Source organism: Lipotes vexillifer, unplaced genomic scaffold, assembly GCF_000442215.2.
Source record: "Lipotes vexillifer unplaced genomic scaffold, Lipotes_vexillifer_v1.1 scaffold1188, whole genome shotgun sequence".
Classification (NCBI taxonomy): Eukaryota; Metazoa; Chordata; class Mammalia; order Artiodactyla; family Lipotidae; genus Lipotes; species Lipotes vexillifer.
Genome location: NW_006799221.1, coordinates 824,218 through 843,575, shown reverse-complemented (window position 1 = coordinate 843,575; position 19,358 = coordinate 824,218). Strand labels below are relative to the sequence as shown.

The 19,358-nt window shown below is 35.8% G+C and overlaps 1 protein-coding gene across 1 annotated transcript in view; it reads right to left on the bottom strand.

Annotated features, from left to right (window-relative positions):
* Positions 1-585: 585 nt before the first annotated feature.
* LOC103084025 (protein SIX6OS1-like) overlaps positions 586-19,358 on the bottom strand; it is a gene marked incomplete at its 3' end in the record, with an annotated part of 30,107 nt that continues 11,334 nt past the window's right edge. Inside the window, exons 6-10 of the mRNA XM_007471516.1 lie at positions 5,131-5,318; positions 4,996-5,038; positions 3,191-3,311; positions 2,157-2,248; positions 586-719 (exon numbers count right to left, since the gene is read on the bottom strand). Of these exons, the coding sequence (XP_007471578.1) occupies positions 586-719; positions 2,157-2,248; positions 3,191-3,311; positions 4,996-5,038; positions 5,131-5,318 (578 nt within the window). The remainder of the gene's footprint in view (positions 720-2,156; positions 2,249-3,190; positions 3,312-4,995; positions 5,039-5,130; positions 5,319-19,358) is intronic.

Genomic DNA, 19,358 nt, shown 5'->3' with positions numbered 1-19,358 from the left:
ACCGCCAAAAAAAAAAAAAAAGGGAAAAAATATAAAATAAAAAAACAGCTGACAAAACTACATCTTTATAATGGGACTACATCTTTATAATGGGGAACCAAAGAACAAAGAGTGGTGATATTAATGATTGGGGGACTAAAACAGCCAATACAGTTAACCTAATACAATGTAGTTAATCTATCCATTGAATGAAACATTCAAATATCTCAGTGACTAAGTCATAAATATCATTATCACAAGTCTACCACCCACTTTAATCATACATACTGATAATACAACCTCTCAAATGAAAAATATATAATTATTCATCCTCCCCTGACAGCTGGAAACCAGGCTGAAACACTTTTTTAAAAAATATCGTATGAGTGATTTCTTTCTCAAAGAGAAAAATGTTATGTCTATATAGAAGGCACATCTTGTTTGCTCTCAGAAAAAAATCAAAGTGGCACTTTACTGAGTCTATAGGTCTCCAGTATTGTTTGCTCTTGCTTACACCAAATGATAACTAAAGTTGCTCCATTCTATTTCTTCTTTTATGTGTTTTCAAAGAAAACTAAGTTTTTGAATAATAAACAGATACTGTACCTTTAACTCTTGGTTCTGAAGGATGCATCTTTATTGTTTTGACTAATTTCTGAGATTCATATGGAAGAAATAATTGACTGCTTTGAGGGGTTTTATTCAACCTAAGTACATGCTGTTCATCTTTTTCAAAAATTCTAAAGAGTGAATTATAAATATTAGCTAAGTAAAAAATTAACATATTTTAAAGCTAGAAGAGACATTTAGATATTATATAGTTAAAACTCCTCAATTTGCAGATAATGAAAAGAAGTTCTAGAGAATTTAACAAATCTGCTCAATATTATTAAATTACTTACTAGTGTCACAACTGAAATACACTTTTCCTGATTAAGTCCAGTGCTCTTCTCAATGTACCACACCCTCATTTTTACAACACAATCATTTTAAAAGACTTTCTAAACCTGTGAAAAACATTTTAAACCAAAACTGTATTTTCAAATAGCATGCTTTAGATTTTGAAGTACTACTTCAAACTTTAAAAAGACTTCTTCAGAAAAAAATCAACTAGCATGAACACAGACATCATTAAAGCAATATTACAATCATAAATGGATCTCTTAAGTATTTTACTGGAAGAATAATTTCATTGAATGTTTCCTAAATTAGAGAACTAATTTATATTATTGATAGTTAAATAATAATTTAAATACTGGTATTATTTGATAATAACTATCAAAATATAAGTAAAAATAACTAAATAGTTATATGTTTCTCTCAACAGAGAATTTTTATATAAAAAAGTTATCAATAAAGTGAAATTCTGTACATTTCTGTGTTTTTCTAATCAATTTCATCATAAAATTAAAGACACATTACCATGGATGTGAGACGTGGGAGTGGGGAAATCAATAAAAATAACAGATCCAAGGAAATAAGATAAGGGAAATTAACTTGGGAGAAGAGTGTGTTAAAAAATCAGATTAAGAGCAATATAGCCTGAGAAGAGGAATTTAAGATTTTAAAAGGGTATAGGCAAAGTAGAAAGTTTATCAAAAACAGCAACAGTAATACATCTATTTTTCTATCACACAATAACAGACAAAATCAATCTTTTCTTTTTAAGTGCCTCCACCACTGATGTCTACTTTATCACCATTAGGATGAAAGACAAGGAAACATATGATGCCACAGATTCAGCAACATTTTGATTCATCTTCACTCTCTGTGGCAAAGGAGAACTGGTCAAGCTGGTGACAGGATGATAAAAAGGCAAATACATTGCTGTTCCCATCATTTTTCCTCTTGTTTTACTCCTTTTGGTGACCCATAATGGAAAACTGGATGAAATGTACAACTGACAGGTTACAGAACAGCAAATGGGCTGCTGCTACCCTATTTCTCTCTACACATTATCCTTTACCTTACTAAATAATAAGCAATTTTGAATATTAGTCCATAATATTTAAAGGTATAAATTAATATTTTTTGTAAGAAATGAATAGAAAACAGCCTGCACAATAAATGTTTATAGATACTATGTAAATATTAGTGGCTTGGGCTAGAATATGTAATCAAATTTTAAATGCAGAATAACTGTTCACATAAAATCCCATTTTAAAGTTTACTTATACCTTTCTTTCGATTTGTTTCTCTTTTCTATATTTTTATTTTTTTCTTCCCGAGTTTCTGAAAGATTCTTCATTTCATAAAGTCTTGCAATCTGCTAAAAGGAAAAATGATAAAGCAAAACAAAATAATTACCTGCAAAGCATTAAGGATAAACATATGGTTTATTCTAACTAATGAATATGATTTTTTCTACATAATCACAAGACATATTTTTGGTAGTATTAGCAATCTTTTAGTGAAAAGAGTCAAAATTAACAATAAATCATACTCCTTTTTTCTTACAACTCCATTAGCAAACCTATTAGATTTCAATGAACTTTCATCTTCTTTTTTAAAAAGGACAGTCATAAGCAAAGTAGACACTGATTACCTACATAGAGATGTAGTTACCATATATTTTAAAGAAAGTAGCATCCACTTTCTTCTCATTACTAAAATGATATTAATACTACTTGGAACCTCATGCCTATGAATGATAAATATACCATCTTTACACAGTTTTCAGAAAATTTAGAAAATGAGCTATTCAACTTTTTTTCAAGATTTGGAAGTGACTTTGATGGGTTCTCATACCCATCAATGAAAGCCACATTTCAATACAATACTAAAAATGTATTCATGAAGATATCATGCACCATCAATCTTAAAGGCTAAACTAGCTTTATAAAGATTACAGTCATAAATTTTCTAGATTAAGTCTTTTAAATCATTTACTGCCTTGTTCTCTTTTTTGACAACACTGTTGTAAGCTCTGCTAATGCCTTTAAATACCTATTATTAAGCTCCATCTTGTTCCTTCTTATCTTCTTTCCTTAGAACCCAAAGAAAGTTAAACTATTCCCCAAAACTCAGAGCTGAATATGCTCAATACCTAAAACACATTTTGGCTTCAATGGTAATCTGAGGCAAAGAAATTATTATAAGCTTTTCTCCATATCGAGGCTCTTTAGAAACAGCTCTTCTTAGACGTTCATCTAACACACCATTACACTTATACATTAACACATATATTAGAAACATATAACAAAATTAATACCTGGTTTAAATAATTAATTTCTATTTCCACATCACCTACTTCTTTCTTCAATTCATATGATCTTTTGGAAAATTTGTTGGCATGTTTAAGAGTATCTTGTGTTTTACATCTCAAATTAACCCTTTTATGTTAAGGAACTATGTTATACAAGTAACTTTCACACTTACATACACTATATAAAAATAATTAGTATTATGTAACGTTATGTGTATATGTACCATATAAGCAATATTAATAAAAATATCTGAAAATAGCTGTAAGACTAGTACAAACATTTGGCAAACTGACAATTTACTGTTCGTTTATGTTATATATTTAGCTTAAAAATAACATTTCTTCAAAAATATGTGTCAGGATTTTTTCTTTCAGTTAAATATTTTCACAGGGTGGTTTTTTTACTTTTGGTTTTTACCCAACTTTATCACGTCATTTGGCATGATGAACATAATCAATTCAGGTCCAAACTTAACATCTTGTGTTTCTATAATTTATTTGTTCCAAAGTTAACATTAAAAATCCACTCAATTTTCCTTTTCTTGCTCTTTAAGGTCCATCAGTGCACCCTGCAGAACTCAAAAGAGAGCTGCATCTTCTATCTGAACTTTCTGCTTGAACTGGATTTATACCCAATTTCAAGTATAGAATTTCTCAGCTGTTAACAGACACCCTGCATGGTTATTAGCTACTACCATTTCCTAAGTTACTCTACAATCCATTTAGGAGAATTTTAAAATGAACAAAACAGTGTCAATGAACAAGAATTCCAGAGAAAATCTTTATCAGACCTCTCCTATTTCGCTAAAACTTATGATTTATATGCTAGCACATGAAATTTCAGATGAACATTATTTATAATGCTATGCTGTTATCAAAAGTACCAATTTAAAATTTCAGATATAGACATTTAAATCCTAATCTTCAATTCTCCCTACCTCCATCACCTCTTCATGTCATGTAATCTTATGTCTCATCCGTTTCTACATCCAACTCCCTAAACCCCTGCTGTGCCTTATGCATCTACCAACCTCTGCCTCTTCCTAAACACAGATGGGCAGCAAATGAACAACTAAGTACAGAATAAGCTAAAACCCAAACATGGAGAGAGCAAGCAGCAAAGGAGTTAAAAGGATGATTTGGGATGAAGTAGAATGAAGCAAGGTAGAATGCAGGGATAAAGAAGACTTAGTACAAACAGTGGAGTTATAATCTGATAGGAAAGCATATGAAGGATTGTGGAGGTTGGAAGAGGATTAAAGTTCCAAGTTCATCATCAGGGAAGGTCTCCTTGACAAAGAGATGAGACTTAGACCAATTAAGAATTACTTAAGCATCTAATACAATGCCACTGTATTACTTGTTTCCATGTCTGTTTCCTCTACTAAACTGTGAGCTCCTTATAAGAAAGTTCTGCATCTTCTTGAGTATTGCCTGGCACAAAGTAGGTACCCAATGAATTGTGACTCACCTCCTTACCATCTTCCATCTTAAAAAGTAATAATCAATTGATTTAATTGGAACTCTTTGGTAAGACAGAGCAAGATGACTTTTTCATTGGTTTGGGTGATAAGATATGCCACTTAAAGACAGATACATATACCACTTATTGGTATTAAAAGTTCTTGCTTCTGATGACATGCACATGTATGAAAACTAATCCCAAATGATCTTTAAAGTAATCTCTAAATTTTTTAATTAAACAAAATACCAAATCAATGTGATTCTCACAAGGAAATGCAATAACAATTAAAATACAGAAATAATACTTATCCAATAAAAATTCTAAGTAGAAATACTACTGTGGATACATATGTAATGTCCAACTGGTAAGTGATGGAAAGGGAGCAGGCACTGAAAAACAAAGTCATATTTTAGACTAATTTATTATATTTTTATTACAAAAATAATGTTATTAAAACAGTATGTAACAAAATCATTAATACCTAAAAATTCCATAAAAATAGTTTCATTCATTTTTAGTTGTTCAGTACATGCCAACACTCTGTTTTGAATTTCTTCATGTTCTCTTTTCTTCTCATAATATTCATGTGAAAGAGGTGTTTCTGAGTATTTTTGTTGGTATTGCTTTAAAACATCTTTATACTGACATATATAACTGTGGTACATTTTTCTGTTAAAATTAAAAGAAATGATGTCAATATAACAAAAGTATATCTAAAATCACTTGTTAAAGTCTACTAAATTAAGCATAACAGGCAAGTTAAAAATCTACTTATTCTGCTTCCCTCAATACTGTCTGTCCTTCAAACTTTTTTCTTAACTCTATTACACTTTTCAATTCTCTACTCTTTTTCTCTACTACCTGAGTTACTCACTCCTTAATCATTTTCAGTTAAACTTCCACTTCCACCAGTTTAATGAAACTACCCTTCCCAAGGTTATCAATGATCTAATTTGTCCATCTTAGTGATCTCTTTTCACTTTTCATCCTAAATGACACTGAAGAACCTGGTTCTTTTGATGACTTCTTGAATCTCTGTCCTCCCTGAGTTCTGAATCGCTATTCTTCCCAGTTCAGCTACCTTTATAACTATGCTATTAAATCTCTTCAGTTTTCTAAGCTAAAGTTATCATGTTCTAGGTGATAGAACTCTGGGTTCACAAACATTCTTGTAAACTCCAGAACTATTTTATAAGAAAATTTCAGCACTGTTTGGAGGAACTCCTTCAAGTACAACTAAGGTAGAGGTGCCTGGTCATCTATTTCGGAACCAGTCTTGAATGAGATGGTCAATTCTTGCAAAAGGATATTAACTCTTCCTTCTCATTTGAATTTTGCTTGATCTACAATAGCGGTCAGTTACTATGATCAATGGGCCAAATCTAATGTGCCACCTGTTTTTGTACAGCCTATGAGCTAAGAACAATTTTTAAATGATTAAAAAAACAAAAGAGGGGCTTCCCTGGTGGTGCAGTGGTTGAGAGTCTGCCTGCCGATGCAAGGGACATGGGTTCGTGCCCCGGTCCCGGAGGATCCCACATGCCGCGGAGCGGCTGGGCCCATGAGCCATGGCCTCTGAGCCTGCGCTTCCGGAGTCTGTGCTCCGCAATGGGAGAGGCCACAACAGTGAGAGGCCCGTGTACCGCATAAATAAATAAATAAAAATTTAAAAATAATAATAATAATAATGTTTCATGGCATATTAAAATTATATGAAAATCAAACTGTAATGTCCATAAATAAAGTTTTATTAGAACACAGTCAATCACTTATGTACTTCCTAAAGTTGCTCTTGTACCACAGTTTCAGACTTGAGTAGCTGTGACAAAGATTGTATATTCCCACAAAGCCTGGAACGTTTACTATATGGCCCTTTACAAAAAAAAGTTTGTCAGTCCTCATCTACAACACTGAACATGTTAAATCCAGGTTCATTGCAAAAAACATATTCTTGGGAGGAGAAAAAGATGGCAGAGTAGAGGGACGTGGAGCTCACCTCCTCCACAAACACATCAAAACTACATCTACAAGTGGAACAATTCTCACAGAATACCTACTGAAAACTTGCAGAAGATCTCATACAACCAAAGCTACAAGAAAAATTCCCATGTAACCACTGCTCCTGCAGAAGGGCTGAAATCTGAGCCAATTACCTGCACTTCCCCTTTGGCATGGGGGTAAGGCTTGGGCAGGTTCTTGTGCAGGCAGATTTGCGAGCACACATGCATGCCTAAAGGACCTCTGAGCTCATTACGAGCACTTCTGCAGTGGATGTGGCCCCTCGAGGGGAGCGCTAACAACAGATTTCTTTGTGGGCGTGCACACCAAGTGGCAGGCGGCATCACAGAGTTGCATGTCCCAGTGGACAGCTCCTGTGGAAGAACACTCAGTGGCTCCTTTCTCAGAGGGAGAGCTCCCAGTCCCACCTACCTCACATCACAACTTAGAACCAGATCTGGGGGCTTCTACTCCAACAACTGGGGATCAGACCCTGACCCTGACAGGGCTGTGACAACCACCAGAGCAAAGAGGAGGCCCCACCCAACATCCAGTGCAGGCTCTGGTCACTACAACACCAAACACATCCCCTATGAAGGGGACAAGGGCCAGCACAACCTGAGGAAAGTCTTGGCAAGCATCCATACCACAAACAGTCCTCGCACCGAAAATACTGCACTCACACAGTCTACACAAGGGTCACTCCCACATAAAAACAGACCTTCAAGACCACAGTAGATAACCGTTTCTCCAAAATTCATAGAGTTGGAGAAATATAAGTAAAATGAAAAAAGCAGAGGAACTATTCTGAATTAAAAGACCCAGAGAAATTCCCTGAAAGAACAATGAAACAGACCTCTCCAATCTACCAGACCCTGAGTTCAAAACGGAGGTAATAAAAATGCTGAAGGAACTAAGAAAGACTATCAATAGAAATGCAGATCACTGTAACAAGGAATTAGAAACTATAAAAAGAAGCCAATCGAAATTAGACAACTCAATTTCCAAAATGAAAACTGAGCAAAAGGCATAAAGTAAACTAAATAATGCAGAATAAGAAGTGATCTGGAAGACAGAATAACTGAAATCACCCAAGCAAAACAGCAGACAGAAAGACAAATGAAAAAATGAAACAAAGCAACATACGAGATCTATGGAATAATAAAAGCAAGCCAATCTACGCATAATAGGAATCCCAGGAACAAAAGAAGAGAAAGGGGGATCAAAAATGTTTTCAAAGAAATTATGGCTGAAAACTTCCCAAACCTAAAGAAGGAAACAGCAATACAGGTACAGGAAGCACAGAGGTTCCCAAACAAGATGAACCCAAACAGTCCAAATCCAAGACATATCATAATTAAAATGGCAAAAGTGAAAGATAAAGAGAGGATTCTAAAAGCAGCAAAAGAAAAAACAAAGAGTCAGTTACAAGGGAACCCCCATAAGGCTACCAGCTAATTTCTCTAAAGAAACTCTGCAGGCCATAAAGGAGGGGCAAGATATATCCAAAGTCCTGAAGAACAACAACCTGCAACCTAGGATACTCTACCCAGCCAGACTGTCATTTAGAATAGAAGGAGAGATAAACAATTTCTCAGACAAGCAAATACTAAAAGAAGACAGCAATACTAAATCTATCCTAAAAGAAATATTGAGAGATCTTCTCTAAATAGAAAAGAAGCAGGAATCAATAAAAAAGGTAAACTCACAATAGGAAAGGCAAATATATAAAAGGATTGAATATCACTTAAATAAGCCAGTACATGGATTAAAAAACAATCAAAAAAATTCTGTGAAAGCAATTATAAATACAATGAACAGCAAAAAGATAAACATGAAGATGTAAAACAGGACATTAAAATCACAAAATGTGGGGGAGGGGAGTAAGAAAATGCAAATCTTTTAGAATGTGTTCGAGCTTATATGACTATGAATCTAAAGGAAGTAGATACAGTTATGAGATAACATACTTGAAAACCAGGGTAATCACAAATCAAAAACATAAAACAGATTCACAAAAACCAAAAATAAAGGAACTCAAGCATAATACAAACCACAAATGGAAAAACAAAAAGGGGAGAAAGGAACAAAGATGTGCAAAATGAACCAGAAAACAAGGTTTAAAATGGCAATAAATACATACTATCAATAATTACTTTATATATAAATGGACTAAGTGCACCAGTCAAATACATAGAGTGGCAGGTTAGATAATAAAACAAGAATCTACAATATGCTGCCTACGAGAGACCCACTTCAGGGTGAAAGACACATATAGATTGAAAGTGAGGGGATGGAAAAAGATATTTCATGCAAAAGGAAATGACAAGAAAGTGGGGGTAGCAATACTCACATCAGACAAAATAGACTTTAAAACGAAGGCCACAAAGAAAGACAATGAAGGTAAACATATAATAAGATGATCAATACAAGAAGAGGATATCACACTCATTAACACATATGCACCCAATACAGGAGGACCAAAATACATAAAACAAATATCAAGAGACAAAAAGGGAGAAACTGATGGGAATACAACAATAGTAGGAGAGTTTAACACCCTACTGACATCAATTGACAGATCTTCCAGACAGAAAATCAATAAGGCAACAGAGATCCTAAATGACACAATAGAACAGACTTAACTGATATCTACAGGACACTACATCCAAGAAAAACAGAATACACATTCTTTTCAAGAGCACATGGAACATTCCCTAGGATAGACCACTAGGACACAAAACAAGCCTCAACAAATTTAAGAGGACAGAAATTATTTCAAGCAACTTTTCTGAGTGCAACGGTATGAAACTAGATATCAACCACAGAAAGAGAAGTGAGAAAAAAATGATTACATGGAGACTAAACAACATGCCACTAAAAAACCAATGGGTCAGTGATGAAATCAAAGAGGAAATTTAAAAATACCTCGAAACAAATGACAATGAAAACACAACCATACAAAATCTATGGGATGCAGAAAAAGCAGTTCTAAGAGAGAAGTTCATAGCAATACAGGCCTTCTTCCAAAAACAAGAAAAATCTTAAATAAACAACCTAACCTACCACTTAAAATAATTAGAAAAAGAAAAACAAATAAAACCTAAATTCAGCATAAGGAAGGAAATAATAAAGACCAGAGAGGAAATAAATAAATGGAGATTTAAAAAATAGAAAAAAATCAATAAAACCAAGAGATAGTTGAAAGGATAAATGAAATTGACAAGCCTCTAGCCAAGCTCACCAAGAAGAAAAGAGACAGGATACAAATAAATAAGAAATGGAAGAGGAGAAATAACAACCAATATTGTTACAGGGAAGAACAAATCTGACTACATGTTGGATCTGTTTCTCTTACTTTAACCTTTGCTTCCTGCTGCTTTTGTTCACTAAAAGGTTACTGTCTATACATAATGGTCTGCTTCAGGGAACCTGCCCCTCTGCCTGAATGTTAAACCAAAGTGCCTTTGTTCAGGGAAACATCCTGTCCCTGTCCACCTATGAATGGCTGCAAGAAAGAAGAAATTAACACATCCCCTTCCCAAGGCTGGCTATTCCAGGAGATATCTGCAAGACTTATGGCTTTTTTACTTTACTTCCTCACCTCTGCCCCCTCTCTGTTCTGTAGAAGAAACTGGCATCCAGACCCCAATAAGATGGTTCTTCTAAGACACTAGTCTGCCATCTTCTTGGTCTGCTGGCTTTCCGAATAAAGTCACTATTCCTTGCCTCACCACCTCTTCTCCCGATTTACTGGCCTGCCATGTGGCAAGCAGAGTGAGCTTGGACTCAGTAACAATACCATAGAAATACAAAAAATTACTAAGAAAATGTTATGAACAGTTATATGCCAACAAATTTGACAACCTAGAAGAAATGGACAAGTTGCTAGAAACATACAGCCTGCCAAAACTGAATCAAGAAGAAACAGATAAGTTGAACAGACTGATCACCAGAAGTGAAATAGAATCTGTAATAAAAAAAGGCTCCCTGCAAACAAAAGTCCAGGACTGGATGGCTTCACTGGGTTATTCTACCAAACATACAAAGAAGAACGTATATCTATCCTTCTCAAACTCTTCCAAAAGACTGAAGAGGAGAGAACACTCCCAAAGTCATTCTATGAAGTCACCATCACCCTGATACCAAAACCAGAAAAAGACACTACCAAAAAAGAAAATTACAGGCCAATATCTTTGATGAATGTAGACGCAAAAATCCTCAACAAAATATTAGCAAACCAAGTCCAACAACACATAAAAAGGGCCATACACCATAATCAAATTGGATTCATCCCAGAGTCACAAGGATGGTTCAACAAACACAAATCAATCAATGTGATACACCACCACAACAAAAGAAAATACAAAAACCACATGATCATCTCAATAGATGCAGAAAAAGCATTCGATAAAATTCAACATCTATTCATGATAAAAACTCTCACCAAAGTGGGTATAAAGGGAACATAACATAATAAAAGCCATTTATGACAAACCCACAGCTTACATGATACTAAATGGTGGAAAGCTGAAAGCCTTCCTGCTAAGTGCTGGAATAAGACAAGGATGCCCACTCTCACCACTTTTATTCAACATACTATTGGAAGTCCTAGCCACAGCAATCAGGCAAGAAAAAGAAATAAAAGGCATCCAAATTAGAAGGGAAGAGGTAAAATTATCATTATATGCAGATAACATGATACTCTACCGAAAAGCCTTAAGACTCCACACAAAAACTACCAGAACTGATAAACGAATTCAGCAAGGTATCAGGATACAAGATTAATATACAGAAATCTGTTGCACTTCTTTACACTAACAATGAAGTATCAGAAAGAGAAAGTAAAAAAGCAATTCTGTTTAAAATCACATTGCATCCAAAAAAAAAACAAAAACCTAGGAATAAACCTAACCAAGGAGGTAAAAGATTTATATGCTGAGAACTATAAAACACTGATAAAGGAAACTGAAGATGATTCAAAGAAATGAAAAGATATCCCATGGTCTTGGGTTGGAAGAATTAATATAGTGAAAATTGCCATACTACCCAAACGAATCTACAGATTTAATGCAATCCTTATCAAATTACCCATGACATTTTTCACAGAACTAGAACAAATAATTCTAAAATTTATATGGAACCACAAAAGACCCAGAATTGCCAAAGCAATCCTGAGGGAAAAGAACAAAGCTGGGGGCATAACCCTTCTAGACTTCAGGCAATATTACAAAGCTACAGTAATCAAAACAGGGTGGTACTGGCACAAAAACAGACATATAGAGATGGAACAGAATAGAGGACCCAGAAATAAACCCCCACACCTATGGCCAATTAATCTTCAACCAAGGAGGCAAGAATATACAATAGAGAAAAGACAGTCTCTTCAGCAAGTGGTGTTGGGAAAGCTGGACAGACTCATGTAAATCAATGAAGTCAGAACACTCCCTCATACCACACACAAAAATAAATTCAAAATGGCTTAAAGACTTAAATATAAAACATGACACCATAAAACTCCTAGAAGAGAACATAGGTAAAACATTCTCTGACATAAATTGTACCAATGTTTTCTTGGGTCAGTCTCTCTAGGCAAAATAAATAAAAGCAAAAATAAACAAATGGGACCTAATCAAACTTAACAGCTTTCACACAGTAAAGGAAACCATAAACAAAACAAAAAGACAACCTACGGACTGGGAGAAGATATTTGCAAAGAATGCAGCTGACAGGGGCTTAATTTCCAAAACATACAAAGAGCTCATACAACTCAATATCAGACAAACAACCCAATCAAAAAATGGGCAGAAGACTAAATAGACATTTCTTGAAAGAAGACATACAGATGGCCAACAGACACGTGAAAAGATGCTCAACATTGCTAATTATTAGAGAAATGCAAAGCAAAACTACAATGAGGTATCACCTCACAGTCTACAAATAATAAATGCTGGATAGGGTATGGAGAAAAGGGTACCCTCCTACACTGTTGGTGGGAATGTAAATTAGTGCAGCCACTATGGAAAACAATATGGAGGTTCCTTAAAAAACTAAAAATGGAGTTACCACTACTGGGCGTATATCGGTAAAAGATGAAAACTCTAATTTGAAAAGATACATGCACCCCAATGATCATAGCAGCACTGTTTACAATAGGCAAAATATAGAAGCAACCTAAGTGTCCATCAATGGATAAAGAAGGCGTGGCATATATATATAATAGAATATTACTCCGACATAAAAAAAAATGAAATAATGCCTTTTGCGGCAATAGGGATGGACCTAGAGATTATCATGCTAAGTGAAGTAAGTCAGACAGAGAAAGACAAATACCATATGATATCACTAATATGTGGAATCTAAAAAAAAAAAATAGTACAAATGAACTTATTTACAAAACAGAAACAGACTCATAGACATAGAAAGCAAACTTATGGTTACCAAAGGCAGAGGAATAAATAAGAAGTATGGGATTAACAGATACGCACTACCATATATAAAACAGATAAACAACAAGGCTTTACTGTATAGCACAGAGAACTGTATTCAATATCTTATAATAACATATAATGGAAAACAATCGGAAAATGTGTATATGTATATATAAATATATGTATTTATATATATAACTGATTACTTTGCTGTACACTGAAACTAACACAATATTGTAAATATTGTAAATCAACCATACTTCAATTTAAAAAAAGAAAATATATTCTTGGATCCTTTTTTTACCCAGTTATTAACAAATACATACTTTCAAAAAATAACATTCATAGAAAATTTTCTAAAAATATATAGTCCTTGTATTCCTCAAAATTTTATAAATTTTCCAAACCAAGCCATACTATATGGGGGGATTTCTTAAAAGATACTTCAATGATTATCTAGCCTTAGCAGATGAGAAAAGAAGTATTCATAAACTGCTTGTATAGTAAGAAGAAAAGGATAACAGCCTTCTACTGGGCAGCAGGTCTGAATCTTAAGAATATTTTAATTTCTTAATATTACTAAACTCTGTCCCCTTATGCAAGATAAAGTAGTTTAGCCTAAAACAAGTTTCTTCCTATTCTTCTAAATGCATATTTGCTAATTAAGCCTTCACTTCTTGGGAAAATAGTCCAAAAGGAGGGAAATACCTATAAGAAAACTGAGTCTGGGACACCAGTTTCAGATGAGACTAGCATACCCCATCTACCCTGTTCAGACTGCATATTCACGGCAACTCTTCTAATATACTCCATACAAGAACCTTGCTAGCTCAAGCCATGATTCAAGAAGAGCCATTACTATCTCATCTCTTGCCAGCAATGCTAGTCTTCGTGAATGCCTGGGACAGGGATGGGAGACTAGGAGAAATAAGTAGCTGGTGCCTCTACTTCCTTCATTACCCATGATACCAACAAATGGACTCTTTTCCTCTTATAAATACATAGTATTGAGTCATCAAGTCAATCAACCTATGTGGCTGGTTTAAGAAAGAAAGAGATAGCTGTTTTCACTTCCATACCTCTGGCTAGCTAAGAGAAGTCATCCACAACAAACACTATCAGAGAGGTACTTATTGGACTGGTTTGCTTTAGCCCCTCATAGAATCATTTTAAATAATATTTTATAGCTATAGCTTGCACTGAGAGATGTTATAAAAAGCAGTAATACATATTGTGTTTATTTGGGGGAGGCCACTGAAGATACTGACTACCATATCGCACAATTTCCCCTTTATGAGAATCCAAGGAACAAATTTCTCTCAAGTCTGAGTACTAGGGAAAAAACCTCTGCTTGTCCTAAGCAACTGAACTGTTCTTTTGTTTGTTTGTTTGTTTGTTTTTGCGGTACGCAGGCCTCTCACTGTTGTGGCCTCTCCCGTTGCGGAGCACAGGCTCCGGACGCACAGGCTCAGCGGCCATGGCTCACAGGCCCAGCCGCTCCGTGGCATGTGGGATCTTCCCGGACCAGGGCACGAACCTGTGTCCACTGCATCTGCAGGCGGACTCTCAACCACTGCACCACCACGGAAGCCCTGAACTGTCTTTTAAACAAATATTTTGAATTCCAAATTGATCACACTTCCACAATGCTTTGACTACTATTAGGAATTTCAAAGCGTAATTTTGCCTCTATCTAACAAATGTGTAAGACCATATAGTATGAATTTCTATCCAGATCAAAGGCTTCATCTTCCTATATTACCCTTACTTCCCTATAGCCTCAATTTGTATGTCTAACTTTATTTTAACACTATGGTATTATTTATATAAATCATTTCAAATTCTTTTTGAATTGAAGTGGGGCCTATAAATAACAAAGTAAGTCTCCTTTGTTAATTCTACCCACTGCCTATTTCTTGGATGATCATGTACTCCAGCTTTCTCTTCTTTTTGCTTTATACTTTCCCTGGGCAATCTCATCTATTTTTATGATTTCAAATGCCAATGAAGTCCAAATCTATACCTCAGTCCCTACCTTAAGACCCATTTTTTAATATGAAATGTACTGAATTCTAGATTTTGTGTGGGTGTTTTTAATTAGAATATTAGAATAGGAGTGACATCGGCAAGATGGCAGAATAAAATGCCCCTTGCGCATATCACCCCCCTCATCAATAAAAGTTTGCCATCCAACCATGGACAAAAGTGCCTTCGTGGAAGCTTTGGAATCCAGGTAGGAGACTGTGAAATCCTGGTGCAGTCCAAGACTGAGGAGAGCCATTTTGAGAAAACGGACTCACATCTTGGTGGTTTAACTTGCTGACTGTGGTCCTGGCTACAGACCCAGAAAACATCTCTGTACCCCTGAGAACTCAGCTACAGGCCTATCTAGCTTTGGGTCTGCAACCAGCCCCATAAACCAAGGGACCTGGGAGAAGTCACACCTACCTGTGTGTCAGGCAATAGGCATACAGACCCTGGTCCTGGCTGTGGTCTCAGAAGTGGCAGGTGAACCAGTTCCAGCCATTCATGGCCACAGTCTGGGAATACCAGGAGATAAACCTGCCAAGCTCAGTGAGACTGTAGATTCTGAAAGGGCCCTGTAACTGGGTTCCAACCTGTCCCAGCCATAGTCACTGAAGAATCCTGCTGGCACAGAGACCCAGCAGGAGACACTCCTGTCTATGCCCCTAAAGATCCTAAAGCACCCTATAGTTGTTTCCAGCCCTCTCACAGCACAGTTTGTCCACAGTACTGAGGGTCCAGGGTTCAAGCAAGAGACACTCCTGTCTGCACCCCATAGATCATGAAAGGACCCATACTTGATTCTAGATCTCAAGCAGTCTAGCACTAACAGAACTTCTGGCCCAGGGACCCAAAGAGATACTGCTATATGCTCCCCTGGAGATCTTGAAAGGGCCCTATACTTGGCTCCAGCCCCTCTAGCCACAATCAGGGAGCAGTCCAGCCCACGGAGGGACCTGGTTGGAGACATGCCTATCTGTGCCTTGAGAACCAGGACTGTAGACCTCAATTTTGTTTGCAGAATCTGAAACAGCCCTGAGACTCAGTTCTAGCCCCTCTCAGCCACAGTCCAGGGCCAGTCCTGACCACCCATGAATCCATTCAGTGACTAGGCATGAACTCTCCCAGGGACTTGCTGGGAGACAAACTTGTCTACACACTTGGTAATATGCCTGCTGACTAAGGACCCAACTGTGGAACCTGAATCAGACCTTTGTCCCAGTACTATTCTACTGAACAAAGTACTGCAGGAAGTCTCACCCACCCAGGGACCAGACAGGATCCATACCTGCCTGAGCCCCTGGTAACAAGCACACCAACCATGGATCCCACTACAAACTCAATGACAGCTTCAAAATCAGCTCCAACCCAGCACAACTGCAGTTCTATAGGTAATCCCATCAGCCCAGGAAACCAACAAGAGAAGGTCTTTACCTCCCAAAACCAGACTGTAAAGACTGGAAGAAGTGTTTGTTCATTCAAGTGCACAGACACCAATGCAAGGCTAAGCATATCACAAAGAATTAGGCAAACATGACACCATCAAAAGAAAAGTAATAAATCTTCAGTAACTGACCCCAAAGAAATGGAAATCTACAGTCTGCCTTGCAAAGAATTCAAAGTAATCATCTTAAAGAAACTCAATAAAATACAAGAGAACACAGACAACTAAACGAAATCAGGAAAACAATGCAGGTACAAAATGAGAAGTTTAATAAAGAAATAGAAACCATAAAATAGAACCAAACAGAAACTGTGGAGCTAAAGAACACAACAGCAGGACTGAAATATTCAATAGAGAGCATCAGTAATAGACTTGATCATGTAAAAGAAAGAATCGGCAAACTCAGACTATTCATTTGAAATTAGCTACTTAGAGGAACAAAAAGAAAAAGAATGAAAAAGAGTGAAGAAAATCTACATAAATTATGGAACACTGCAAAGCAAACAAATATTTGCCTCACAGAAGTCCCAGAAGGAGAAAAGAGAGAAAGAGGCAGAAAGCTTATTTAAAGAAATAATAGCTGATTACTCAGCTATAAAAAAGAACAAAATAATGCCATTTGCAGCAACATGGATGGACCTAGAGATTCTCATACTGAGTAAAGTAAGTCATACAGAGAAAGACAAATATCATATGATATCACTTATATGTGGAATCTTAAAAAAGGCTACAAATGAACTTATCTACAAAACAGAAATAGAGTTACAGATGTAGAAAATAAACTTATGTTACCAGAGGTTGGGGGAGGAGAGATAAAGTGGAAGATTGGAATTGACACATACACACTACTATATATAAAACAGATAACTAGGGCTTCCCTGGGGGCACAGTGGTTAAGAATCCACCTGCATGGGGACATGGGTTCAAACCGTGGTCCGGGAAGATCCCACATGCCACACAGCAACTAAGCCCATGTACCACAACTACTGAGAGTGCACTCTAGAGCCTGCAAGCCACAACTGCTGAGCCCATGTGCCACAATTACTGAAGCCCACATGCCTAGAGTTTATGCTCCACAACAAGAGAAGCCACCACAATAAGAAGCCCGCTCACCACAATGAGGAGTAGCCCCTGCTCGCTGAAACTAGAGAAAGCCTGTGCGCAGCAACAAAGACCCAACGCAGCCAAAGTTAAACATATAAATAAATAAATTTATTTTTTAAAAAAACAGATAACTAATAAGGACCTACTGTATAGCACAAGGAACTCTACTCAGTACTCTGTAATGGCCTATATGGGAAAAGAATCTAAAAAAGAGTGGATATCTGTATTTGTATAACAGATTCACTTTGCTGTATACCTGAAACTAACACAACACTGTAAATTGATTATACCCCAACAAAAATTTTTAAAAAAGAAAAGAAATAATAGCTGAAAACTTCCCAAATATTAGGAAATAGATAGACATCTGGGTACAGGAAGCCCAAAAGACCCCAAGCAAGATCAACCCAAAGAAGATTACTCCAAGACACATTATAATCAAAATGTTAAAATGCAAAGACAGAAAGAATTTTGAAAGCATCAAGAGAAAAATATCTCATCACAAGGGAACCCCTGTAATGTCATCAGGAGATTTCTCTGCACAAACCTTCCAGGCCAGAAGAGAATGGGATCACATATGCAAAGTACTGAAAGAAAAAACTGCCAACCAAAAATACTACACCCAGCAAAACTGTCCTTTAGAAATGAAGGAAAAATAAGGACATTCCCAGACAGACAAAAGCTAAGGGAGTTCATTACCACTAAAGGAGTTCATTACTACTGCCTTTTAGAAAATATTAAGGGGAGTTTTTCAAGCTGAAATAAAAGGATGCTAAGTAACAACATGAAAACATATAAAAGAATAAAACTTAATGGTAAAGGTGAATATATATTCAAATTCAGAATACCATAATACTGTAATGATAGTATGCAAATCACTTTAATCTCTAGTATGAAAGTTTAAAATATTATTAAAATTATAGCTACAATAATTTGTTAATGGATGCACAATATAAAGTATGACATCGATAGCATTAAATGTGGGGGGAGAAGTAAAAGTGCAGTTTTTGTATGCAATTGAAGGTTACTTGTTATCAATAAGTCTGTTATATCTATAAGATGTTTTATGTAAGCATCATGGTAACCACAGAGAAAAAATTTATAGTAAATACACAAAAAAGAAAGAGAAAGGAATTAAAGCATACCACTACAAAAAAAAAATCACAAAGGAAGACAGCAAGAGAGGAAGAAAGGAACAAAGGGACTAAAAATACACTCAGAAAATGATTAATTAAATGGCAATAGTAAGTCCATACCTATCAATAATTACTTTAAATGTAAATAGACTAAATTCAAAGGAAAAAGAGTGGCTGAGTGGATTAAAAAAAACAAGACCCAACAATATGCTGCCTGCAAGAAACTGACTTTAGATTTAATGAAACACATGAGCTGAAAGTGAAGGGATAGAAAAAGATATTCCATACAAATGTAACCAAAGGAAATCAGAAGTGCTTATACTTATATCAGATAAGATAGACTTTCAGTCAAAATCAGTCACAAGAGACAAAGAAGGTCACTTCCCAAGGAATTAGAAAAAGAACAATCTAACCATAAAGATAGCAGAAAGAAGGAAATAACAAAGGGTAGAGCAGAAATAAATGGACTAGAGACATGAAAGACAACAGGAAAACATCAATGAAACAAAAAGCTGCTTTTTTGAAAAGATAAACAAAATTTACAAACCTTTAGCTAGACTAACCAAGGGAAAGA